At 39.2% G+C, this 22,300-nt stretch overlaps 1 protein-coding gene across 2 annotated transcripts in view; it reads right to left on the minus strand.

Moving 5' to 3' along the window:
• Positions 1-22,300, minus strand: part of SULT4A1 (sulfotransferase family 4A member 1) — a 32,166-nt gene that overhangs the window by 3,843 nt on the left and 6,023 nt on the right. For both annotated transcript variants that reach the window (XR_004167459.2, XM_031597219.2), the window contains exons 2-6: positions 10,208-10,338; positions 8,776-8,856; positions 8,540-8,666; positions 5,222-5,316; positions 3,054-3,192 (exon numbers count right to left, since the gene is read on the minus strand). Coding sequence is in view for 1 of the 2 variants with exons in the window: in XM_031597219.2 (XP_031453079.1) it covers positions 3,054-3,192; positions 5,222-5,316; positions 8,540-8,666; positions 8,776-8,856; positions 10,208-10,338 (573 nt within the window). In the remaining variant the exon portion in view is untranslated. The remainder of the gene's footprint in view (positions 1-3,053; positions 3,193-5,221; positions 5,317-8,539; positions 8,667-8,775; positions 8,857-10,207; positions 10,339-22,300) is intronic.

The following is a 22,300-nucleotide window of genomic DNA, read 5'->3' on the forward strand; positions in this document are numbered from 1 at the left end:
TTTTTCTGATATTACAACCTCACCTTCCTTTCACAACTGCCATTCAGACTTTCACTAGACAAGAAGGAGGGATTTTAGCTGTGCACAGGAAGTAGCTGTGGTGCTGCTCCACAGATCTCTAAGGCAGCAGAGGCTAGTACAAACCTAGGTTTCTGTGTTACTTCACACAATTGAACAGAAGAGAATATGGCTCTGTTATTTGCAAAATCTTGCTTGAAACTCCAAGGTGCTAGGATGCCTTACCAGACTCATTTTTTGATCTTGTTTTCACAGCCAAGAAGTGGGCTGGTAATCAGACAGGTAACCTGCTGTAAAATTCTACTGTAAATGAGATGGTTTGTATTTTCACACAAGATGCAAGTTGTGTTACATGCTGAATTTTCAGTCTGAAGAAGCAGGGGGAGAGTAGAATGAGATAAGATATCTAACAGCAAAAAAACACACTACACGGTGGATACTTGACTGAAAACTAGAGGTCTTTCAGTAAAACTCCAGTCTTTTGTCTTTACTAGAATTTTAACTCAAGCTAGCAATCTTGAGATATTTATTTCAAGAACTCATCATTTACCATAACATAACTGCACTGGAGCAAAAGAGGTGCCATATCACGCTTACAGAACTGCTCACAGAAGTTCAGTTTGCAGATCTTACTGTAACAAGTGGAGTGTACAGCTTCTACATAATAATAACCTTTCCATGCCAGGTTCACAAATTCACAGGTAAAAGCAAGGATGTCTAAGCAATGCCTTTTTTACAGTACAACATTCTGAAAAGTATGTGACAACATGGCACAGAATACAAAATAGTGAGGGTCAGTTATTCTGACCATAGTCTGGGCAGGGGAATGAAAACTGGCATGAAGCTCTGCCAAAAAAAGACAAAGGCAGTATAGAATACCAGTAAACCTGCTTTCATTGGAAACAGATCCTCTCACACAAACCCGACCGAATGTTCATACGATTACAGTCTGACTGATTAAAGGTGATTGCAAAGATACAATGGACTTTTTTAAGGCATGTGATTTTAGTGTTTTTTAGTACAGTTATAAAATGTTCTATTGAGTTTACACAGAAAGGTTTGAAGGAGCTATGAAGGTGCCTTCTGTGAGAAGAGCTCAGGAGCTGCTCCACACATTGGACAGAATCAGTTGCAGATAGCTCCAAAGCAGACTCAACACTGGCTGACAGTGACTCTATGATAACAAATTCAAGTAGTAAACAGCTGTAAGAGAGGAGGTAGAAAAATATGAGAGAAACAACACGAAGTGAGGAAAAAAGGAGAGGAAGGAAGTGTTGTTCCAAATGCCAGAGTGGATATTTTCCTGCAAGTACATGGACAAGACCGTGGTGGAGCAGGTTGTCCCCCTGCAGCCTAGAGGACCATGATGAAGCAGATCTCCATGCTGAAGCTTGTTATGGATCACCCACGCTATAGCAGTTTTTTCCTGAAGTACTGTACCCCATGATGAGGGCCCATGGTGGGATGATTCTTTGAGAACTGCAGCCTGTTGGAAATACCTGTAGTGTAACAATTCGTGAAAGGTTGTATCATGTGGGAGGGACCCCCACAGTGGAGCAGGGGAAAAGTCTGAAGAGGAAACAGCAGCAGAAAGTAACTGTTGTTAACAGGCTCCCCATTCCTCCTGTGCCACTCAGGGCTGGAAAGATATGGGAGAATGAGGACTGAAGTCAAGACTTGAAGGAAAAGGGCATGAAAAAAAGGTGTGTTTTGTTTTGTTTAACACTATTGTACTCAATTTTTAATTGGAAATAAATTAATCTTCCCCAAGTTTGCTCATGATGTGATCTCCCTTTCTTTGTCTTGACCAATTAGCTTTTTCATTCTTTTTGCTCCTCCAATATTGCTGAAGGGAACTGAGAAAGCAGCTTGGTGGATATCTGACAGCCAGCCCCACATTAATAAATAAAATGTATGATAAATGGCTAACTTACAATAAGTAGTCAAAAAGGACTGATGATATTTAATGTTTTTATCAGACGTGAAAATACATAAAAAAAATTACAGTTAAGAAAACTTGTAGATAACAAGATTGGCTGAGAGAAGTTATGTAGAAAAGACTGCTACACAGGAACCTAAGAACAAAGTATACAGGTCACACTGCCTGGGTAAGCAACAATAACCTTTAAACCACTTCCACTGAAAAGACTCTGTAGCAATGATAAGCACAAGCTTTAGGTAGGATGCTGTAACAAAAAGTGGAAACGTGGCCACAGACAAACAAGGGGAACCGAAAGTTTCAGTCAAATTGTATCAGTGGCTGAAGTGATATTTCTTTAGTTTGAAATCACTTTGGAAAGGGCGCTTGTGAAGCTGACACAGGAATTCTCCATCACTTTCTTAAGCCCTCATTTTCAAAAAGAGTTGTTAGGTGCTACAACAAATAAGTTGAGGGGCTCCTTGAGTTTACTCTTCTATGCTTATCAGAAAGAAGAATTAGAAAAGAATTGATTTCTTGGCACTGTCGAAGGACAGACTTAATAGATCAAAGAGCACTTTGGATTCCTGCAGAAAGGCCTCAGAAGAACAAACATCTATAAGCTAAACACATTTTAGACAGCCAAGGCAGACAATGAAAAAAGCACATGAGAAGAACTACATGTTCTTGTCATTTGATGACTTCAAACAAGAATTACCTGCTATTCCAGAGAATCTCATAGAAGGAAACACAAAGGTTTTTAAGCCAGGACAAATTGTAAGAAATTGTATGTGCTTTGATATTCCAAATATCTCAGTGGTCTTCTCAACATCAATAGCTTATTCAGTTGAATTAAACCAAAGACATCTTGTCTTCTTGAACAGAGCAGTTTTGATGCTGTTGCATATAAGATCTTGAGGTTGAATGTTTCTGTTCTTTTTAGTCATTTCTATCTTTATTATAAAACTCCCAAAATTACACCTAAAATCAGTTTTTCTCTCATCATTTATATATCAACATTTTGCCAACACCTTAACATATCTTGAAGGTTACTAAGCTGTCAATTGCTTTTTTCAGTTTCGACTCTTAAGATTTTTACTGTGGGTTTTAAACGTACCCCTTCCAACAGGAAGTGCTTCTGCATTACAGCACTGATCAATGAGTTGATGGCAGTGTTCCACCATGGATTCCAGCTGTGCTTTGTCATAAGAAACTCCTAAGAACCTCACCAGTTGCTCAACCATTGTTGCCAAGTCCTGTAAGAGAGCATTTAAAGATGAGTTTATTTTGCAATATTTCAAGTGAATTTATAAAATGATTTTCAATATTTCAAAACGATTTACATCATGATGAATGGGAAAAATACCAGTGCAGAAGTTCCAGAAACAACACTGTCTTAAAATGTTGCCACTTTCTGATTTGCTGAGAATAAGCCCACACATTCCAAGTAATTAGAGGAGGACAAGCAGGAAGTACAAAGATGCTGTGATGCTACCAGCTTTCAGCAGCATCCCTCAATGTGCAGATGAGAATGAAAACGTTATTCAAAATCGTGGCTTTTAAATAATTGCTACTAAATTATCAACATTATTCTGCTTCACTACATCTTCTGTCAGAAAGTACAAGAAAAATATGAGCTGAAATTGTATGTTTATTCAGCTTTATTGGGTTCTACCTTGCTCTTGCCTTTTTGGAGGTTTAGACATAGGAGCTGAGTTCATCCTATGTCTACATTAATTTTCCAGTCAAATATCATAGAAATCATAGAATGGTTTGGGTTGGAAGGGAACTCAAGGATCATCAAGTTCCAACCCCCATGACACAGGCAAATGAAGTACTAGATCAGATTGCCCAGGTCCCCTTAAACACCTCCAGGGAGGGGGGCATCCACAACCTCTCTGGGCAGCCTGTGCCAGCACCTCATCACTCCCTCAGTAAAAAACTTCCCTCTGACATAAAATCTAAACCTCTCCTTTAGTTTAAAACCATCCCCCTTTGTCCTATTGCTATTTACCCTTGTAAAAAGTTTATTTTCCTCATGTTTATAAACTCCCTTTAAATATTAAAAGGCTGCAATGAGGTTTCCCTGCAGCATTCTCTTTTCCAGGATGAATAAGTCCAGATCCTTCAGTCAGTCTTCATAGGAAGGGTGCCCCAGCCCTATCTATGATCATCTTTGTGGCTTTCATCTGTACCCTCTCCAAAAGCTCCACACCATTCCTGTGTTGGGGGCCCCAGACTTGGACACAGTACACCAGCTGGAACCTCATGAGGGCAGAGTAGAGGGGGACAATCACCTCCCTCACCTTCTTGGCCACTCCTCTTCTGACAGAATCCAGGACACCACAGGCCTTCTGGGCCACAAGAGTACATTACTGGCTCACGTTAGTTTTTCATCAACCAGGATCCCCAAGTACTTCTCAGCAGGGCTGCTCTCAAGGTGTTCTTCTCCCAGGTTGTATACATATCTGGGATTATCTCGACCCAAGTGCAAAACCTTGCACTTTGCTTTGTTGAACCTCATTAGGTACACGTGGGCCCACCTTTTGAGTTTATCAAGCTCCCTCTGGATGGCATCCCTACCTTCAGCTGTATCAACTACAGCACTTAGCTTGGTGTCATCAGAATACTTGCCAAGGGTGCACTCAACCACATCATCTATATAATTGATAAAGATATTAAAGAGTACCAGTCCCAAGATGAACCCTTGGGGAAGACTGCTCACTTCAAAAATTTTTATTAATTCTCAAAAATATATTACTGCTATATAGGAAATGGAAAATAGCGTTCAATGTAGTACTTTCATTACATTTCTGATTAAAAATAAAGTGGATTTATCAGCCAGCATGCTGTAACAACCCTAGAAATTCACCTCATGCTATATGATCACCTCAAATTGTTTTTAAGACAGATTCACAGCAGACAGTAAGGACAACCAAATAATCAGAATAAATGTCAGATATGTAAGACTTAAGTTCTCATTGATGCAGCACGCACAGTAAGACATTTATTTTAAATGAAAGTCAAGGGATGTGTAGCAAGCCCTGACAATTGCACCTCCCTGCTCTGTGTGAACTGTTGACCACCTATGCAAGCAGGTAGATTCTGAGTAAATTACTAGGTTTACAACAGTGCTTATGGAAGCTATGATGCCAGTGCTTTAAGAATGTATCAGACATTAGAAAGCCCAAACATGGGCACAAGAAACAATTTTTTCACTTCATATATTTTAAATGTTATGACATTTGAAGAGTTTAAAATACCTCTTTGTTACATCTAACCTACCTTGTGCATATCTTCATACTTGAGGAAAAGTACATTGGCATCCATATGATGTTCCCAAAATTCTTGGACATGTTCAAACCACGAACCATATCCTACTATAGATACAGAAGATATTATGATTGGCACGAGGAAAAATGAATACTGTTGTTTTAAATTCCCCTTCAAAAATGTAAAAATGAGAAAATTAATCAGGGTGGTTAACAGCCTTAAGAGAATTGTCTGGTTTTGTTCCATTGCCATGCACAGTGACTAACTAAATTGAAAAAGAACATTTCTACCAGTTTGGAATATTCAAAAGAGCTAACCTACCCTAAGGAAAAAATACTCAACTGAAAATGCAACCATACTATGGGCCTCTCTGGAGCTCAGTGTTAGTAATGCCTGACTACTGCACCAAAGTTGAGCCAATATAAAAGTTACAGAGATATATTTGCAAAAAGTAAATTTTCAGTGGCTCTGACCTGTGTGAATTCCTGCAGTCGGCATTATCACACTGCACCTTCCATTACTCAAAGCTATAGACAACACACATAATGGAAATCTATATATAGTGGAAATTTCCATAAAGCATCTGCTGTGATGGACAAAAAACTACTAACAGCCATTATCCTTTCTTTATTACATAAGAATTTAAGAAACACACATATTAATATGCTTCACTGTCATTCTCAGAAGACTAAAGGTGTACCAACAGAATATTCTATTTATCTTTTGCTTCCTCTAAAATCTAAGACTTATTCCCTTCCGTTGTTACTTAGCATTTCCACGCAACCTACATATATATGCCAGAACATGGTCTCAGATATATTGTAGCTAAGTTGGTACACCAGGAGGGCCCATGTTCCCAGCACAGCTGAGGCAGTGGTTAATGGAAGCTCCAACCCCCCCCTCATTTTTTTTTCCTGCTTTATTTTCCACTTCTCTGATAAAGTCCGCATTTGGACTGATTTTTGTCTATCTCTGTGTATAGCAGAGGTACAGACACTGGCATTTATTATCTAACAAGTATGTTTTGCTGCCAACATTATCAGAAAGGAAAGCAAAGGAGAAATGCATTACAGAATCACAGAATTGCATAGGTTAGAAGGAACCTCAAGAGATCATTGAGTCCAACCCTCCTGCTAAAGCAGGTACCCTAGAATAGGCCGTACAGGTAGATGTCCAGATGGGTCTTGAATTCATCTCCATAGCAGACTCCACAACCTCTCTGGGTAATCCGTTCCAGTGCTCCGTCACACTTACTATAAAGATCTTCCAAATACTTGTACGGATTTTCCTACATTCAAGTTCTAGACCACCACTCCTTGTCCTATTGCTACAGACCACCAAGAAGAGCCTGGCTTCATCCATTTGCCTCCCACCTCACTTTAGCAACTTACAAAAATTTATCACATCTGCCTCTCAGTCTTCTTTTCCCCAGGCTGAACAGACCCAGGTTACTGAGCCTTGCCTCATATGGAAGGTGCTCCAGGAGCTTTATCATCTTTGTGGCTCTCCACTGAACTCCTTCTATGAGATCCCTGTCTGTTTTGAACTGTGGAACCCAGAACTGGACACCTAGCACACTAAATGTGGCCACATCAGAACAGAGCAGAGGAAGTGGATCACCTGACCTGCTGGCCACGCTCTTTCTGATGTATCCCAGGATACCTTCTTGGACACAATGGCAAAATGGCACTCCCTCAAAGTATCTCAGATAATCAAGGCAGAAGCTAAGCAAATACAGTTCTTCACATTTTCTCAGTATTGACATTTTTATCTTTACAACAAAACAACCTCAGAAAAGTATTAAATATCATTTATATTCTTTATAATTTTAAAGAAATCCACGCATGAAGCTTACACATCAGTCAGGCAAAACATCCTTTTCCTAGCTGCTTTTAACTGCACAGGGCAAGAATCTGTTAACATTATGGTAGCAAAGTTTACCTGCATTTTATGTAAGAAATTCCCTTAAGCTCCTGAGGGTAGTAACAAAGAATTAGCATATTCAAGATTAATCCCCCGTTCAAGAGCTAACATGTACTAAATCTGTTTCCAGATGGACAGATATAAGGTAAAGGTAAAAAGAATGGGATTGAGTCATTTGGATTTAGTGCTTCTCCTTCTTTGCACTACTTTGAATGCTTACTTTTTTTTGCTTCTATACTGCTTCCATGAGATGGAAACACTTATTTAAGTGCTATATTTACTGTATTACAAAATACTCACTTTGCATAATTACAGACACAGAACACGCTGCAATGTTTTACTGACTCTAGAAGGTAATGATAAATCACAGGTGTTATAAGATAAAGATCTGAATAGCTCCTGGGATAGTTACATGAAAAAGAATGCAGAACCTTCCTCCCATCTTAGAAGAACCTATCTTTAATATTTCTCCAATGTAGAAGCTCCTGCTCATGGTTTGCAGACAAGATTCCCATTCTTGGAGAATGCAGAAGAAAAAGTTGAAGATGGGATGGGAATGGAAGGAGATTTACCCTCCTGCACAAAAGAAAGTGGCAAGGATTATAAAGCCTGTTAACTAACCTCCATTGGTAGGCTTTTACCTTTTTCTTCCCTCTAGTACTACACAGCTTCTTTAGCAACAAGTCCTCCAAATTCCAGATTGAAATAACATTTTCTGGAATCTAGAGGAAATCCTGGTCTCAGAGCAGACCAAGGTGTCTAGTGACTTCTTAGCATCACATCAGGGTACATAAAGAAGATTTTATAGAGAAAGAGAATGCAGTAAAAAAAACTGCATTGTTCTGTTTTTTGATCTTGCTACAAAGCATGGCAATCCATTGGCAAAAAGCTCAGTGAAAGATACTTACACGAGAACAAAAACCTTAGCTCCCTGTAAGGTTACTAAGTTCTTGCAGTGGAGCTACTTAAGGTAGTGCAGCCTGAAGGAAACACAGTGGGTGGGTATGTAATGAAACAGCCCTCGCACAGGAGTTAATGAGCAAGCAGCTGATGAGCTGTTGTAACACAAGTTACATTACAGTAGTAAATTTTCAGCCTACAATTACCTTCTTACAGGTAACTTACTAACATATTCCTACTCATGTGTGAGCTCAGTCTCATGCAAACTAGAATTTACCTGAGTGAAGTAGAACACAATTGATCCCACAGGGTCAAATATTGTAAGACAGTTATTTACAAGGTATGACCACAGCTTGCACAGACAAATCTAAGTTCATGCAGCACTTTATCTCTAGTAACCTCCTTGCAGTATAAACAAAATAAATGCATCCTTATCCACTTCATTTCTGTACTTGCAGAGATGAAAATAAATGTGTAACAACACGTGCAGAGAGAATCGCTCCTTACACTTGTCATTCATAAACCTTCTGCAGAACTCCTGAAATGTTCCTCTGTAGCTCATGGTCCTTAGTGAGCGGTGAAACTGGTAATAAGACACCACCAGGTCTTTGGGGTTGCGAGCCATGTATATTACCTACAACAAGGGAAGGAAATCATCTTAATGAAAGTTTGTTTTTTCTGTTTCCCTAAGTACATAAACAACTGTTGCTGGTTCAGTTAAACAAGCATGAATTAATTCTTACCTTTGAATTGCCATTATGGAGGTCTGAAGGTAAAAAACGATATGGTAGGTGGCTTTTTATGAGGCGAGGAGATGTCAGTTCCTAAAATAAAGCAGAGAAACATTTCTCACAATGTATTAGTTTTTGGCACATCCTGAGTTCTCCTGAACTGATGTCCTTTACTTTACTGAGCCACATGCAGAAATTCACTTCTTAAATTAATAGGGGTCTGGACTAGAAATTAGGTCAAAGAATTTCATCTGCTTTAAACCAAAAGGGTGGATCTTTGAAACTACTCCAATCTGTAGGATCCTCTTAGGAAGACTAGAAGGGTTGAAGATTCTTAGCATAAAACTGACCTTGTTTTCACTGATGCTCCCACTAAAATTCAGTGAAAAACATTAGGAGGGCTGAATGAACAGCTTCAAAAAACACTATCCTTAATTTACAATTTACAATTATAACCCAAAGCTTATTTTAGCCTCAGAATTAGACCCAGACAATACAAAGGTTTATCTGAGTATATAAACACTTTTTCTATAACAATTTGGAAAAAAAAAAAATTGTCTTATGACATAGATCATCTTCCAGTAGTTAAAAGCTGCATAAACTACTACTGGATCGAGCTGTTAGCAGAGAGCATCCATAATGCGTGATCTCAAACTAAACCTCTCACTATTTTCCTGCTTATTTGTGTTGACATATCACTGAGGTCTCACTAGACTAGGGTCACAAAGCAAAAAAGAAAAGCAATCTCTGGCTCCTGAATACCCATCCTAACAAGGGCCAAATGCTGCAGTAATAAGTGACTGGAACCAGCTTAGATCTATCCATACTAGCTTCAGCTAGCTCAAATCAGCAAGCACTGTAGCAGTTCTCAGATGGAGCCTGGAATTTTGCATATCTTGAATGATTAGGCCTGTATCTAAAGTAGTTAGAGCAATAACAAGATCACACTTAACATGCCATACCACTAATCTGAGTAGCTCTTAACAATGTCAAAGTCATTTCATGCAAAATACTCCAAACTCCTCTAACTCCACTACAGAGTTCATAGATCCACAGACCCTGAGTCTCCTGGGAGCTGTGTGGAAATTCAGAGTAGAGTGCCTACAGATTCACAGATCTCTGTATTTGTAGTTCTTCTGCAAATTCAGAGAAGGGATCAGAGCAAATCAGTCTCATTTGAGAGCTTCCACTTACGTAAGTAAGGTAGGCTTGTAACTCTTTTATTCAAGAAATCTGTTGTCAATATATTTAGGACATTGAGAAATACGTTTTAAAGCACTGCAATACAAGATTAATAAAACCAACTTCAAAATAACCTAATAATACTCTGAATCATTCCAACAAATGAACAAGGACAAGGGCACAGGATGAGATGAAGTGATAAATATGGAGCCTACAAAAAGATATCCAAATGCTGAGTGAGTTTCTTTGTAATAAATTGTACCTTGATGATGTCCAGACCAGGCTGAGGGTACTCTAGGACTGGAAGTTGTTCATCTATATTCATTAGTCCAATCTCATCTGGATCAGCTCCCTGACTCACTAGATAAACCACTTCCTGTAGCAAGCCTGTGCCTGCATAAACCAAACAATGAAAGAGAACAGATTGTATTACAGTCCTTATCTAAACAGAAGCATATGAAAGCAGACCCAGACAAAGAAATAACAACTTTTTCTTCAACAGTCTGCTCTGATCTCAGTCTACAGCTACTGTTTTAACGTAGTATGTCTGCTCTCTTTATTTTAAATACATGAAAATCTCCTACCACATCAAATATCTGAGATTTTTCTTTAGCAGTAACTTAAATATAAATGTTTCTGTATCCCAATCCTTTTAACCTGTGAATTGGAAAGCATTTTACATATACTGAGCCTTTCACTATGAATGTTAGTTAGGCAAATCTCACTTTTCCAATTCTAGAAATGAAAGAAATGAAGCAGAGGTCATCCAAGTTCACAAAATGCATTAGAGGCTGTACAGGGGAACAATCAGTGTCCTCTATCTAAATGGTAGGCAATTCTATGTTATGTAATGATTTGAAAGTCTATTTATACTTCCATTTTATAGATTGGATAAACCAATGAACACATCAATGCACAGTGAGTTAGAAACAATCTTTAGAGGCCTCCATTATGTACCACTCTCCAGTCTGAAGACACTTACAAAGCAACCGACAGATAATATAGCCTTAATGACTCTGCTTTGGAAAGTTAAAAGGTGTTCTAAATAGCATTTGAGCAGGGAAACTATGACAGTTGGTCCAAAAGTAATGCCTCCTATTTTGTTCTTTTAGTCCCTGATACCAGAAACAGATGATAGTGACACTGCAGTAGAGGTTGAACCTTCCCATCAATATTCCCTTACATTTTGTTGCTGTGTGACAGATGGCAGCAGAGGAGCAGTCTGACAAAATGATGTCTGACAAGGAAGTGCAAATGAAGCAAAGGTGTGTCACTGAAATCCTCCATGCGGAAACAATTGCACACATTGACATTCATTGATGTTTGCTGGACATTTATGGATACCAAACAGCAGCTGTGAGCCCAGTGAGGCGGTGGGTGGTGAGTTACAGCAGTGGTGACAGCAGCATGAAAGTCCAGCCATGTTCCAGATGGCTGTGTACTGCTGCCACACCATGAAATTAAGAGAGTCTCTATCAGCTTATCTGCTCAAATCAGCTAATGGTGGCAACTACGTCAAAAAGCAGTGTTTTGTAGCTAAGAATTTGCTCTATCAAATAGCGTCATTGTGCTTTTTGTCTCCATTTGCAGTTTCCATGGAAATAAATAGAAGGCATTACTTTTGGAGCAGCCTATATATTTTAATTGATTTTACCTTCAGGCAGATAGATCTAGAGAGCAGGAAATTCTCTAAACAGGCAAACAAAAATTCAGAGATATCTGATATTAAAAAGGGAAAGGCAGAGTCTTTCGGTAAGATGGAAGAATAGAAAGAGCCAAGATCAGTGAAGTAATAAGCAAGAGACCCCATGGTTTAAAAGACAAGTTGTGCAGACATGGAAAAACCTGGATGCTGCAACAGACTGACCAATTATTTAAGAATTGTGAGTGGTAAGAAAAAAAAAACAGGATTTTTTTTTTTTTTTCCTACCTAAAGTACCAAATAATGCAAGCCTATCTATTTCATATCCTTGGAAAGATAAGCTAAAAATCCATAAATCATGCCTTTTGGTCCCATTTATGTTTGCAAAGAACTTGCAGGTAACTTGTAACAGTCACCAGGTAACTCATGTTAGCCAGTATAATCATATACAGCAACACAGACACATTTTGCTCCAATTCCCGCAAACAAAAGAAAAATTTGAGTATCATTATTCAGATTTTTTTCTTTTTAATTTAAACTAACAGTAAGGAAAAAAAAAAAATCATGTACTGTAGGTACTGTTCAGAGGGAACATGGTCTGGATGCAATATGAAAAAACATACCTCTCCAAGAACTGATTGGAAGAATAAGTATTTTAACACTTCTGTGTTTCCTGACTATTGTTGGGTAAATTAAAATGGCTTGGAAAAAAAGGAACTTTCACATTATCATCACCGACAGAGAAGGCTGTCAGAGACTTAATATACACTTGCCCTTGAGGCTGTTCACTCTGCATTTTTAAGTTCAAGCATGTATTTTATATATTAAAATTAGCATACGTATGGTACTTCAGTATCAGTCCTTGTGACTTGGAATGAGCACAACCTTGTTCTCATTAAATATTTATCCTGACAGAAGACATCCTGGTTCTCTATAATTTATTTCTGTATTTCCAATTCTGCTTGTAAAGAAAAATGCTATCACAGCAACCCTCTTCCATGAAAGGAAAAAGAGTAACTGTAAGGATAAACACCAACACCAGTGCTTTCTGAGTCTTAGTGTTCCCCTGCTCAGCTGAACCTTGACAGAAAGACACCATCTCTGTGGTGCCTCTGAATACAGGATGGATGCTGAAGCAGGACTGCTGGAATTTCAGGAGATGGAATTTCATGCTCCCTATCTGCTCTCCACCAGGTCAAACAGAACTAAGAGGTGAAGTCTGGGGAGCAAAGCCTAGTTCTGCTCAGATCTGTGGACCTGAACTAGGTCCATGGACATGAACTAGGTCCACGCCAATGAAAACTGGGAATTTAACTCTTGAGGGAATTCTGATTTTTTGTTTTATTTGTCATCCTTTATTATCATTCAACTCCACACACACAAAATCCATCATGTAAAAAATGATCAACTTGATTCCCTGTGTTTAGAAAACAAACAAAAACACATTAATTTGATTAAAAACAATAACAAAAAAATAGCTAAGAGCCTTTATAAAAAATTAAATATATTTAATTTCTTCACATCTTTACTAGGATTAAGAAAAACTCAAAATTAAATTACAAATATTAACAGAGTTAAATGCCCATACAGCTTAGAAATGTTGGGTTATCCTAAAACTAGTCAAATGGCAGCCCAAATCCCAGCCCAAGCTCCTAGGGCAGGGTTTTGTAGTCCCTGAGAACACCAGCTGGCTGGAAACCCAACCAACTGGGGTACTGTACACATGCACATGATGAGCAACCCAGACCTAGCCTGAGGCTTGCAGAGTTCATTGAAATTGTCACTGTGGAAGGTGAACGAGACTTCTGGCATAGCCTTCAATTTCCCAGCTGGATGTAAAGCATCCAGAAATTGGCCATTTAAACCAAATGAATGACCTTCTCCTTCTATCTCTGAATGCATGAGCATGTACATGCATGCCTCACCTGACATTGTACAGAAAGAGTTAACAGTCACAGACAGATTAATCTGTCAGCCTTTGGGCATGAGGCACCAGATGCAACATTGATAAGTACCCATCAATTTCACCCTTCCTTCTTGCAGCTGCTGCAAATTCACATTTCATGCCGGAGGAAGAATACTGTCCCTGCCAACTCCAAGGTCATACTGCCAAAAGAGATATCAAAGCCATTTACGTCTATCCAGTTTCAACAATGAACCCAGTCAGCACCAGGGGAACCTCAGTGCACTGTACCTGAGAAACACTCTACCCTGATAAGCTCTTCTGTTATGTCTATACAATGTCTAAGGAGAAACAGTGTCCCCGTTTATCACATAGTATCTGGAAGAGATGGGATGGGAAATGGTAGTGATAAACTACTGTCAGAATCGGCAGGTTTTTAGGAGAGCCTTCTAAATTATCTCTGAACCTGCACTTCTGCCCTTTGTAAGAGCGTCTACAAAAGAAGCCCAGGCACAGCAGTTTGAAACTGTGCTAACTGGGCTGCACTGTCCTTTGCAGTGCTGCTTAATGGTACACAGAAATAAGGACTTAGGAGTCCTTCCAGACTATAATCTTCCCTGCAGGAGTCCCTGCAATAAATAGGAACTCATCATTTGTACCCTTTTTCATGGTTGATGCCTCAGCAACACTAGTAAAGTTAGCTCATAGACATAATGCCTCTGCTTATCAGTAAGACTAACTGCTCCAGCAGCAACTAGACAGCATAGCAAGGCAGACAAAACTGTGAAACATCTCACAGTTATTTCTTTATTTCTATGGAGGGAGAAATACTCTGTAGTGCAGCTGTTCACTACCTCCTCTGACTGCTTTCTGGCCACTGCTTCACAAATGTGGTCAAAATAAGAGGGCAGAAAGATGAATGCTTCCTATTAAATTTCCCTTTCCTCCATTGTTCCTTGAATCATTTATTTCCATTTCGTCCCCTCTGTACCAGCTAACACTGGACAAACCTACAATTCAAAGATGTGAAGGACTATGGTATATTTCTTCTATTCATCTCTTGTTTGGGAAGTCATACGGAAAAATATAATAAAGAAATACTTATGTTAGCATTAACAATTTTGTAGCGCTCCTTATCAATTTCATCTCACTTCCCCAACCAATGCCTGATTGAGTTGCAGCTAATACAATGCAATAGACCCATTATGACTCAATTTTTTTTTATAGCATCAGTAGATACAAGCACTCATTAAAAGTGAGGGTTGCAACAGCTGTCACAGATTGGTCTAGCAAATGCTGTAAAGCAATTCCCCACCTAGTTCTTCCAATTGCCTGCAAGCTCATTCCTTTTTTACCAGTTTCACAGAATCACAGAATTGTAGGGACTGGAAGGGACCTCCAGAGATCATTGAGTCCAATCCCCCTGCAAAGCAGGCCACCGACAGCAGGCTGCACAGGTAGGCGTTCAAGTGGGTCTTAAACATCTCCAGATGGGCAGCCTCCCTGGGCAGCCTGTTCCAGTGCTCCGTCACCCTCACTGGGAAAAAGTTCCTTCGCATACTGGTGCAGAACTTCCTATGCTCCAGTTAATGGCCATTTCCCTTTGTCCTGATCCCACAGATCGCTGAAAAGAGGTTGACCATGTCCCTTTTTCTCCCACACTTAAGATATTTATAAACATTAATAAGATCCCCTCAGTCTTTTTTTCTCAAGGCTGAACAGACCCAGGTCACTCAGCCTTTCCTCATAAGCAAGGTGCTCCGGGCCCTTTACCATCTTCGTGGCCCTCCACTGGACTCCTTCCAAGAGATCCCTGTCTTTCTTGTACCAGGGAGCCCAGAACTTGACACAGTTCTGGGCTCCCTGGAACTGGACTCCTCTTCTTGGCCACCAGGGCACACTGCTGGCTCATGGCCAACCTGTTGTCCATCAGGACACCCAAGTTCCTCTATGTAGAGCTCATCTCCAGCAGGACATCCCCCAACCTGTACTGGTGTGTGCAGTTATTCCTCCCTAGGTGCAACACTCTACACTTGCTTTTGTTAAGCCTCATCTGGTTCCTCTCTGCTCAACTCTCAACTCCAGGTAAGTATGGCAGATTCATCTTCAGCCTGCAATACTGGAGGGAAAAACAGATTTTTCCATTAAAGGAAAAGTAATTCTGACCAATAAAAAGTGTCTTCTCTTGACCTCTCTTGAAGTCCATGTGTACTAGTTCTCCTGCTCTGTGGAATTCCAACTAGCTTACGAATGTGGATTTTCATTTGCACCAGTGTTTTAGTAATAAAAATAATTTATACACTTTGATACCAGACTTTCCAATAATTTTGTTCCCAGATGTGACTCTTGGTTTAGAATAAAAGCTGGTTTTTTTCATGTTATTTGTTCAATATTTTTGACTGCCCCACCCCATACAGATTAAAAGCCTTGATTTTCAGAAGTAACTGAAAACTCATCCTCTGAGATTAATGTCTCTTTTATGTGGCATAAATGTCCCCAAATTCAATAGTCACCTGTCAAAGGAGTCTGTGGAACACAAGGAAATTGAATACAGGTCTTCTGAAAATGATGGCAGTAGCTTAAATAAGATCGGATTTAAAGCAAATATTAACTGAATGATTTCCAATAATATTTAGTAACTAGGGTTTTGACTTGTTAGACTTATTAATCACTTTATTTTTCATTTGAAGCTTTAAAAAACCAAAACTATTAGGCTATATTCCTCTGGTCTTTTACTTGGCTTACATGACACAACACAAAATTGGGTCCATTAGGTCTGAGATGTCTTATGAATGTGTATCACCAGAGGCTGTAAACAGCAAACTATGAAAAAGGTATTCTATTTAGAACTAAAATGTACTTTCTGTTTGGTAAAACTAACTAACTAAATAAATGCACTGTCTCTGAACTGATTATACACATATATTAGAAATACTGCTACTATATATAACAGTATCCTAAAGCAATACCTTATTAAACTGGTTACAAAATAGCGTTATTTTCAGTTCATGCATTAGTACTGTTTTTAAAAAATGGTCTGAATCCCAATTCTCCCTTACATTAGCACAATAACTACTCAACAGAATATAGGATGAGAAGTGCACAACAAAATGTAATGCATCTCAGTCCAGCCACTAGCTGTAAAGACTTCATCACTGTCATAGTGGAAGGCAGGTGATATGGTGTGCTTCATTCCCAACACCAGCAGAAGCAGCTCCAAAGAAGGACTACTGACACCTTTCAGGCGGATGGATCCTAAAGCAACAGCAGTAAATAAAACGCATCAGGGCCTGTTCTTTGGAAGGTCAAGAGGGGCAGGCTGGACCCACATCCACGGAGATTAATGTGCTAGATTTGATAAAACCAGAAAAAAAATAGCTTGAGTCATATGCTCCCTAAACAATGCATCCTAACTATGCCTAGGCCAATCTGCCACAAGAGGCACAAGGCTGGCCTCTTGTTAAGGACAGCTGGCACAAAAAGCAGTTCCCTTCCATCCCTCTCAACCAGCCACAATATCCTCACAGCCAAGGGAACTGCAGTAAGAAGTAGGTGCAAGCTAACAGCACTAAGAACTATGGGTCAGGTCCACAGACTGCTTTCAATCCCTAGATTTTGAACAAGATAATACTGCTTTGCCTTCTGACTGATGAGTCATGATTTGAATTTTCAAGCTTGTCTCCACATCCATGATACCACCATAACTAGGTTTTACAGATTTTGTATAGGTCTTTCGCTGACAGCTGATACTGGTTGGTAGCTGACATCCAAAGGGGAGAAGTATTTTAATTGTGGACATTCTCTTTAAGCTTTAGCTATGTTGGTAAAATATTTCCCTGTCTGTAGATGCTCATCCCATCTGTACTATATGTCACCACCAATGGAACAGTTTCTGTGAAGTTGCCCCAGTTCACTTGAAACTGTATCATATAAATTAGCTTAAGGAGCGTTATCTTTTAGGCATAAACTCACCTACCTGATTTTGCTGAAGACAAACTAGAATGCATTCACACATAATGCTCTGCAGGCAGTGCTTTAAGAAGTGACAAACAGCAAGCTAAGGACACTAAAATTTTGCGCTACTGCAGATGGTTATAAAAGAGGACATCTATCTGCACCCTTAGATTAATTCTCTCTCTTTTTGCTCACCAAATTAAAAATGCTCCCATGGTATAAGGCAGCACAAAGAAAAAATGTGCAGTATAACCTCTCTGAAAGGAATGTGAAAATAAAAGATAAATGAATTAAAGCTCCATTCTTGCTTCCTGCCTTACCACACTCTAGCAGATGGAATTACATCCCTCTTTTTACCCTTTCCAAACTTACCCAAGGTTCATCAGGTCAAAAGTCATCCCGATACATTCAGTTGTTACCCTCTTTCCCTGGGCTTCACTCTTTGAAATTCCTCACGATCCAGAGACACAACTCCTTTCATAACAGCATACGAGCACGTTGGCTCATGCAGTCATGCCAAAGGGTAGGCTCACCAGGACAGTAATTCATGGAGAAAAGAGTGCTTTCAATTGGCTAACATATGCTACAGGGCATATCCTACCTCAAACAGCAATACCTCAGGGTATTCCTAGATTTTTCAAATCCTACCTTCTCTCTGGATAGTCAAGAAGATGCAGGTCCTTACCCCAATCTTACCTCAGCTGTATCCTGCTTCTTCCTCTAGTAGTCTCATTCCCTATATGAAAAACATGCCCAAACTGCTTAATACATTACCCAGCAGGACCTCCAGTAATGTCTTATTTCCCTCCACTTTCACCCAGGTGACAACACTGTTCCAAAGGATAGAGCAGAAGAGAACACTGCTGTAATGACAAGTCATTGTTTTTAAAATTCACCCTTAAGGACTTCATTAAGTTACAGAGAAGTGCTTAGTTATCCTTAGTCACTGATTTCCTAGGACAACTATAGCACTGTGTCCTGTTCTACACTGTTGGAATATTGGTCCATGACTAAATGCAGAGCAGCACAGTGAGCTCTGCTGATTGAAAGAGGATCAGAAGGCAGGACACAATGGGCCATCCATAACAGAAACCTGTGTTGAGGTTGTCCTCATAACCTTTTGTTGTGAATTTGTTTCCTTCCCCTACGATAAGCATATTCTGGAGGATGTCTGTCACCTCCTGAAGTGCCTTGGTCGGCATTCAGAGTTGCATAGTGAACCAAACTGCAATTCCATGCCTTGGTTTCAATCCCACAGTTTCCCAGGAAAACTGTTAGACAAAACATGCCTACACATTTATCTGTGTTTGCATACATTAGGCAGTTAAATCACAAGAAGGCAGTTCACCAGTAGTATCATGTGAAAGCACTGCAAATACGAGATGTGAAAAAAAAAAACAGAAAAGAAGCTGTTTTGGAATTTCAATAAACATTTTTAATCTATGCAAGAGACTACGTAGCCTCTTCAGTAGGTTAGTGTAAGACCAAGGAGGAAGCCATTTGATGTCTGACAGCATCCCCCTCAAATTACAGTTGCCCATCATAAGAGCTGCCCTGAGCAAAACCATTGCTTGCATGATACCCACACCCCCAGTCAAATTTAACACACTGTCATTCCTTCTGTATGCTGAATTACAGAACTGCAGTTCTAGACAAGCTACAGTCATTTCTGTTCTATATCTGTTATTGCTCTTCATAGAATCATAGAATTGCTCAGGTTGGAAAGGACCTTAAAGATCATCGAGTCCAGAATCAGAAATGGAAATAGATCTAATCGAGAATACCAACGGGCATCTGCCTATCTGTGTCATCATGGATTTACTTAGTACTGCTGCAAAATCCTTGAAAAGAGCACGCTGTCTCATAGATACTCACATTAATCATTATTAGCGTGCACTTCAACTACACATGCATAAAGAAATCCAATTTTAGCAATGCCTGTAGCTGTTCTGTGCTACTCTGGCAGCAGCAGTAAACAGGCTTTTAACTGAATGGTTAACCTGAGTTTATGATTACCTTATATCAACAAGACACTGCAAAGCAGCCCATGTACTGATCAATCTTGACTGCTGCGTATACATGCAGTGTTTATCTTCTGAACGTGTCTCATTTCACTTGCTTCACACTTGTCTCATTTTGTTGGCTTGGATGAATTTATTACTCATGCACTTGGACACAATAGAGGGCTAATTCCACACCACTGTTTATATCCCATATGGATCTAATGTAATTACACATCACCCAGAACTTTCAGCCTTCCACTGAATGATGGCCTTCACAACCTGCACAATAAATGGTGTGCAGGTAACACCACATGAAATCAGCTTGCATTTTTTAAAATTACAAATGTGTTTTGATATCTAGTAACAAAAATCTCTGCTTAGTTGGTTCTCCAGTGGTGTTCCTTTTCCTTTTTATCTTTTACTGTCCCAGTCCCTGCCTCTGCTAGCTAAACTTTCCTTCCACACTTTTAGTCCCCAGTATGCCTCCTTTCCTGATGTTCCTCAATACACCCCATTCTCCTCACAGTGGGTCTCATGAGAGTACACTCTCATTTGAAATGGTATTAAGACAATGCTTCTTCCGCTGTGCTTTCTTGTCTGCACATACACATCTTTTCTTGCTACTGAATGTGCAATATGACATAAATGGTCTATTTATTCTGTAGTAGTCTGAAAAAGACTTAGATATACAGATTCTTTCAGGTCCATCTCTCTGGGTTCCCTAAAGTGTTGCAGAAATTCTGAATGGGGTAAAAATGATGACACGCTGGGTGCTTCACTAATGCTTTGCTTGTTGCCCCCTCCCATCAAAAAACAAACAAAAACAAAAACCACAAAAAAACCCACCACCAACAAAAAAGAACACACGATAAAACATTCCAACATACTGGCATTCTTACGTGTTCAGCTTTACTACCTAGATGCTTACTGCTAGATTTTCTATAAAAATACAGACAGTAGATAACACTTTTTGTCCAAGATAGTTTTTTCTTGCTATGTGTGAATTCTGGCAGAGACTAAATTCATCCATACACCTCAAATGGAAAATGCAAATGAAAAGATTAAGTGACTTCTGCAAAGTCACAGAATCTCTAGAGAAGTCGTAACAAATGTCCAATACACCAAACTCTGCATCATTTCTGATGGGATAAAACAGGAGGTAGTTTCTTCACTTCAGTATAAGGTGTCCATTTTAGCGGAATTAGTAGGAATAAGAGAAAAGACATTTAATAGAAGTCTGCATAACAAGAAGGAAGAGTCATGTGTGCTTAATCCAATTAAGTCCTATGTTCAAGCATTTTGCTTCCTTTCATTAACATCTTCACTATGGAAGATGAATATTAATACAAAACGAGAATAACCATTTGTTTGGTTTCACTTATTTACGTTAATTTCCTAATTCTTCAGTTTTTGAGGTCATTTTCATCTAATCCAGTCAACACTGATTTCACTTATGTCCAGAATACATACTTTAGGCAGGGTAAAATCTTTTTTCCATTTTCTTTTCCTGAGCCAGCTTTCACAAAGCAAATTGGTTGAGTTTTGCACTACTTCACAGTAGGAAGGCAATTATGCTACATTTGCAGGAGACCTGCAATACCTATTAGGTAACAAGAGAATTCTTCCTCTTCTGAATCATTTGTTCCGTCTCCAACAACACATCTTCACTGTCTTGATATATGGCTCATGAGAGAAACACTGATAGCTAGATAACCAAAACAACTTTTCCATAATGACACATTTTTCCTCCCCACCTTTATTTCCTGCTGTAGGCACTTATGAACCTATTCAATTCCACTCCCACTGAAATCAAGTCAACCACGTCAGTGGCAAACTTTCAGTTGTCCTCAATTACTTGTTATATGAAGTTTTTATTTATCATTTCTTTGCCTAGTGACATTTGGGACTGAGTCAATAGCAGCTGCTATTTTGAGCTACTCGTACACTGAACAAAAGATAATCCCATTTCAAAAGGGCTTTCAAAGCACAACAATCCAAAGGCCCTGACCCCTACAAACACTGGTGTACAAATCTAACTTTCTGCACTTGGGTGGTCCTCAATGGAGTGCATTTGAGAAGCAGAGTATTTACTCTTCCAGTAGTTGAAAAGAACGAGATTTGCGTCACTAAAACCAAGAGCATGAAATCAAATTCAAATATGAATCCTATGTGTCAGCCTTGAACAAGACATCTCACAGGAAGTATCTCTATCACCCAACACAGTTTGCTGATCCTTTTCAGTTTGCACAATTCATTTCTTTTTTGTCAATTGATATGAGAAATGAAGTACCTTCACATTGTATTGAAGAGATATATGATACCTGAGCTTTACGTATTACTCAAGATAGAGAAACTGAATAACCATGATGTTACTGGAAAAGAGAAAAAGTACCAACATTCTGATTTCCAAGACATGAAATTGTTCATCCACGTTCACAAAACTAGCAGAGGTCAGGTATCTTTTCAAGTTCTTTCCTGTGACCTGTAAGCACACATAATGTTGCCTCACAAACCAGAGGGCAAAGGTAAAGAATCCCAAGTGTATTCTGGTTAAAAATCTCTTGATTTTTAAGTCAATTTTGTGACTTTTTAAGGCATGCCTCCGGGTCAGTAACATTTGAATTCATTCCTTAGATGAAAACTGATAAAACTCAAAAGCACCAAAATCCTGCATAGAGAACAGAACCAGCATAGTCTGGCTATTCTGCAAGAGAATAAACTTGTTAAAAAATATGTAGGCTGCTCCAAAAGTGATGCCTCCTATTTATTTCCACGGAAATTACAACAGATACAAAGAGCACAATAATACTATTTGATAGAGCAAATTCTCAGCTACAAAACACTATTTTCAAC

This window comes from Phasianus colchicus, chromosome 1 (assembly GCF_987193195.1).
Source record: "Phasianus colchicus chromosome 1, bPhaCol1.hap1.1, whole genome shotgun sequence".
Classification (NCBI taxonomy): Eukaryota; Metazoa; Chordata; class Aves; order Galliformes; family Phasianidae; genus Phasianus; species Phasianus colchicus.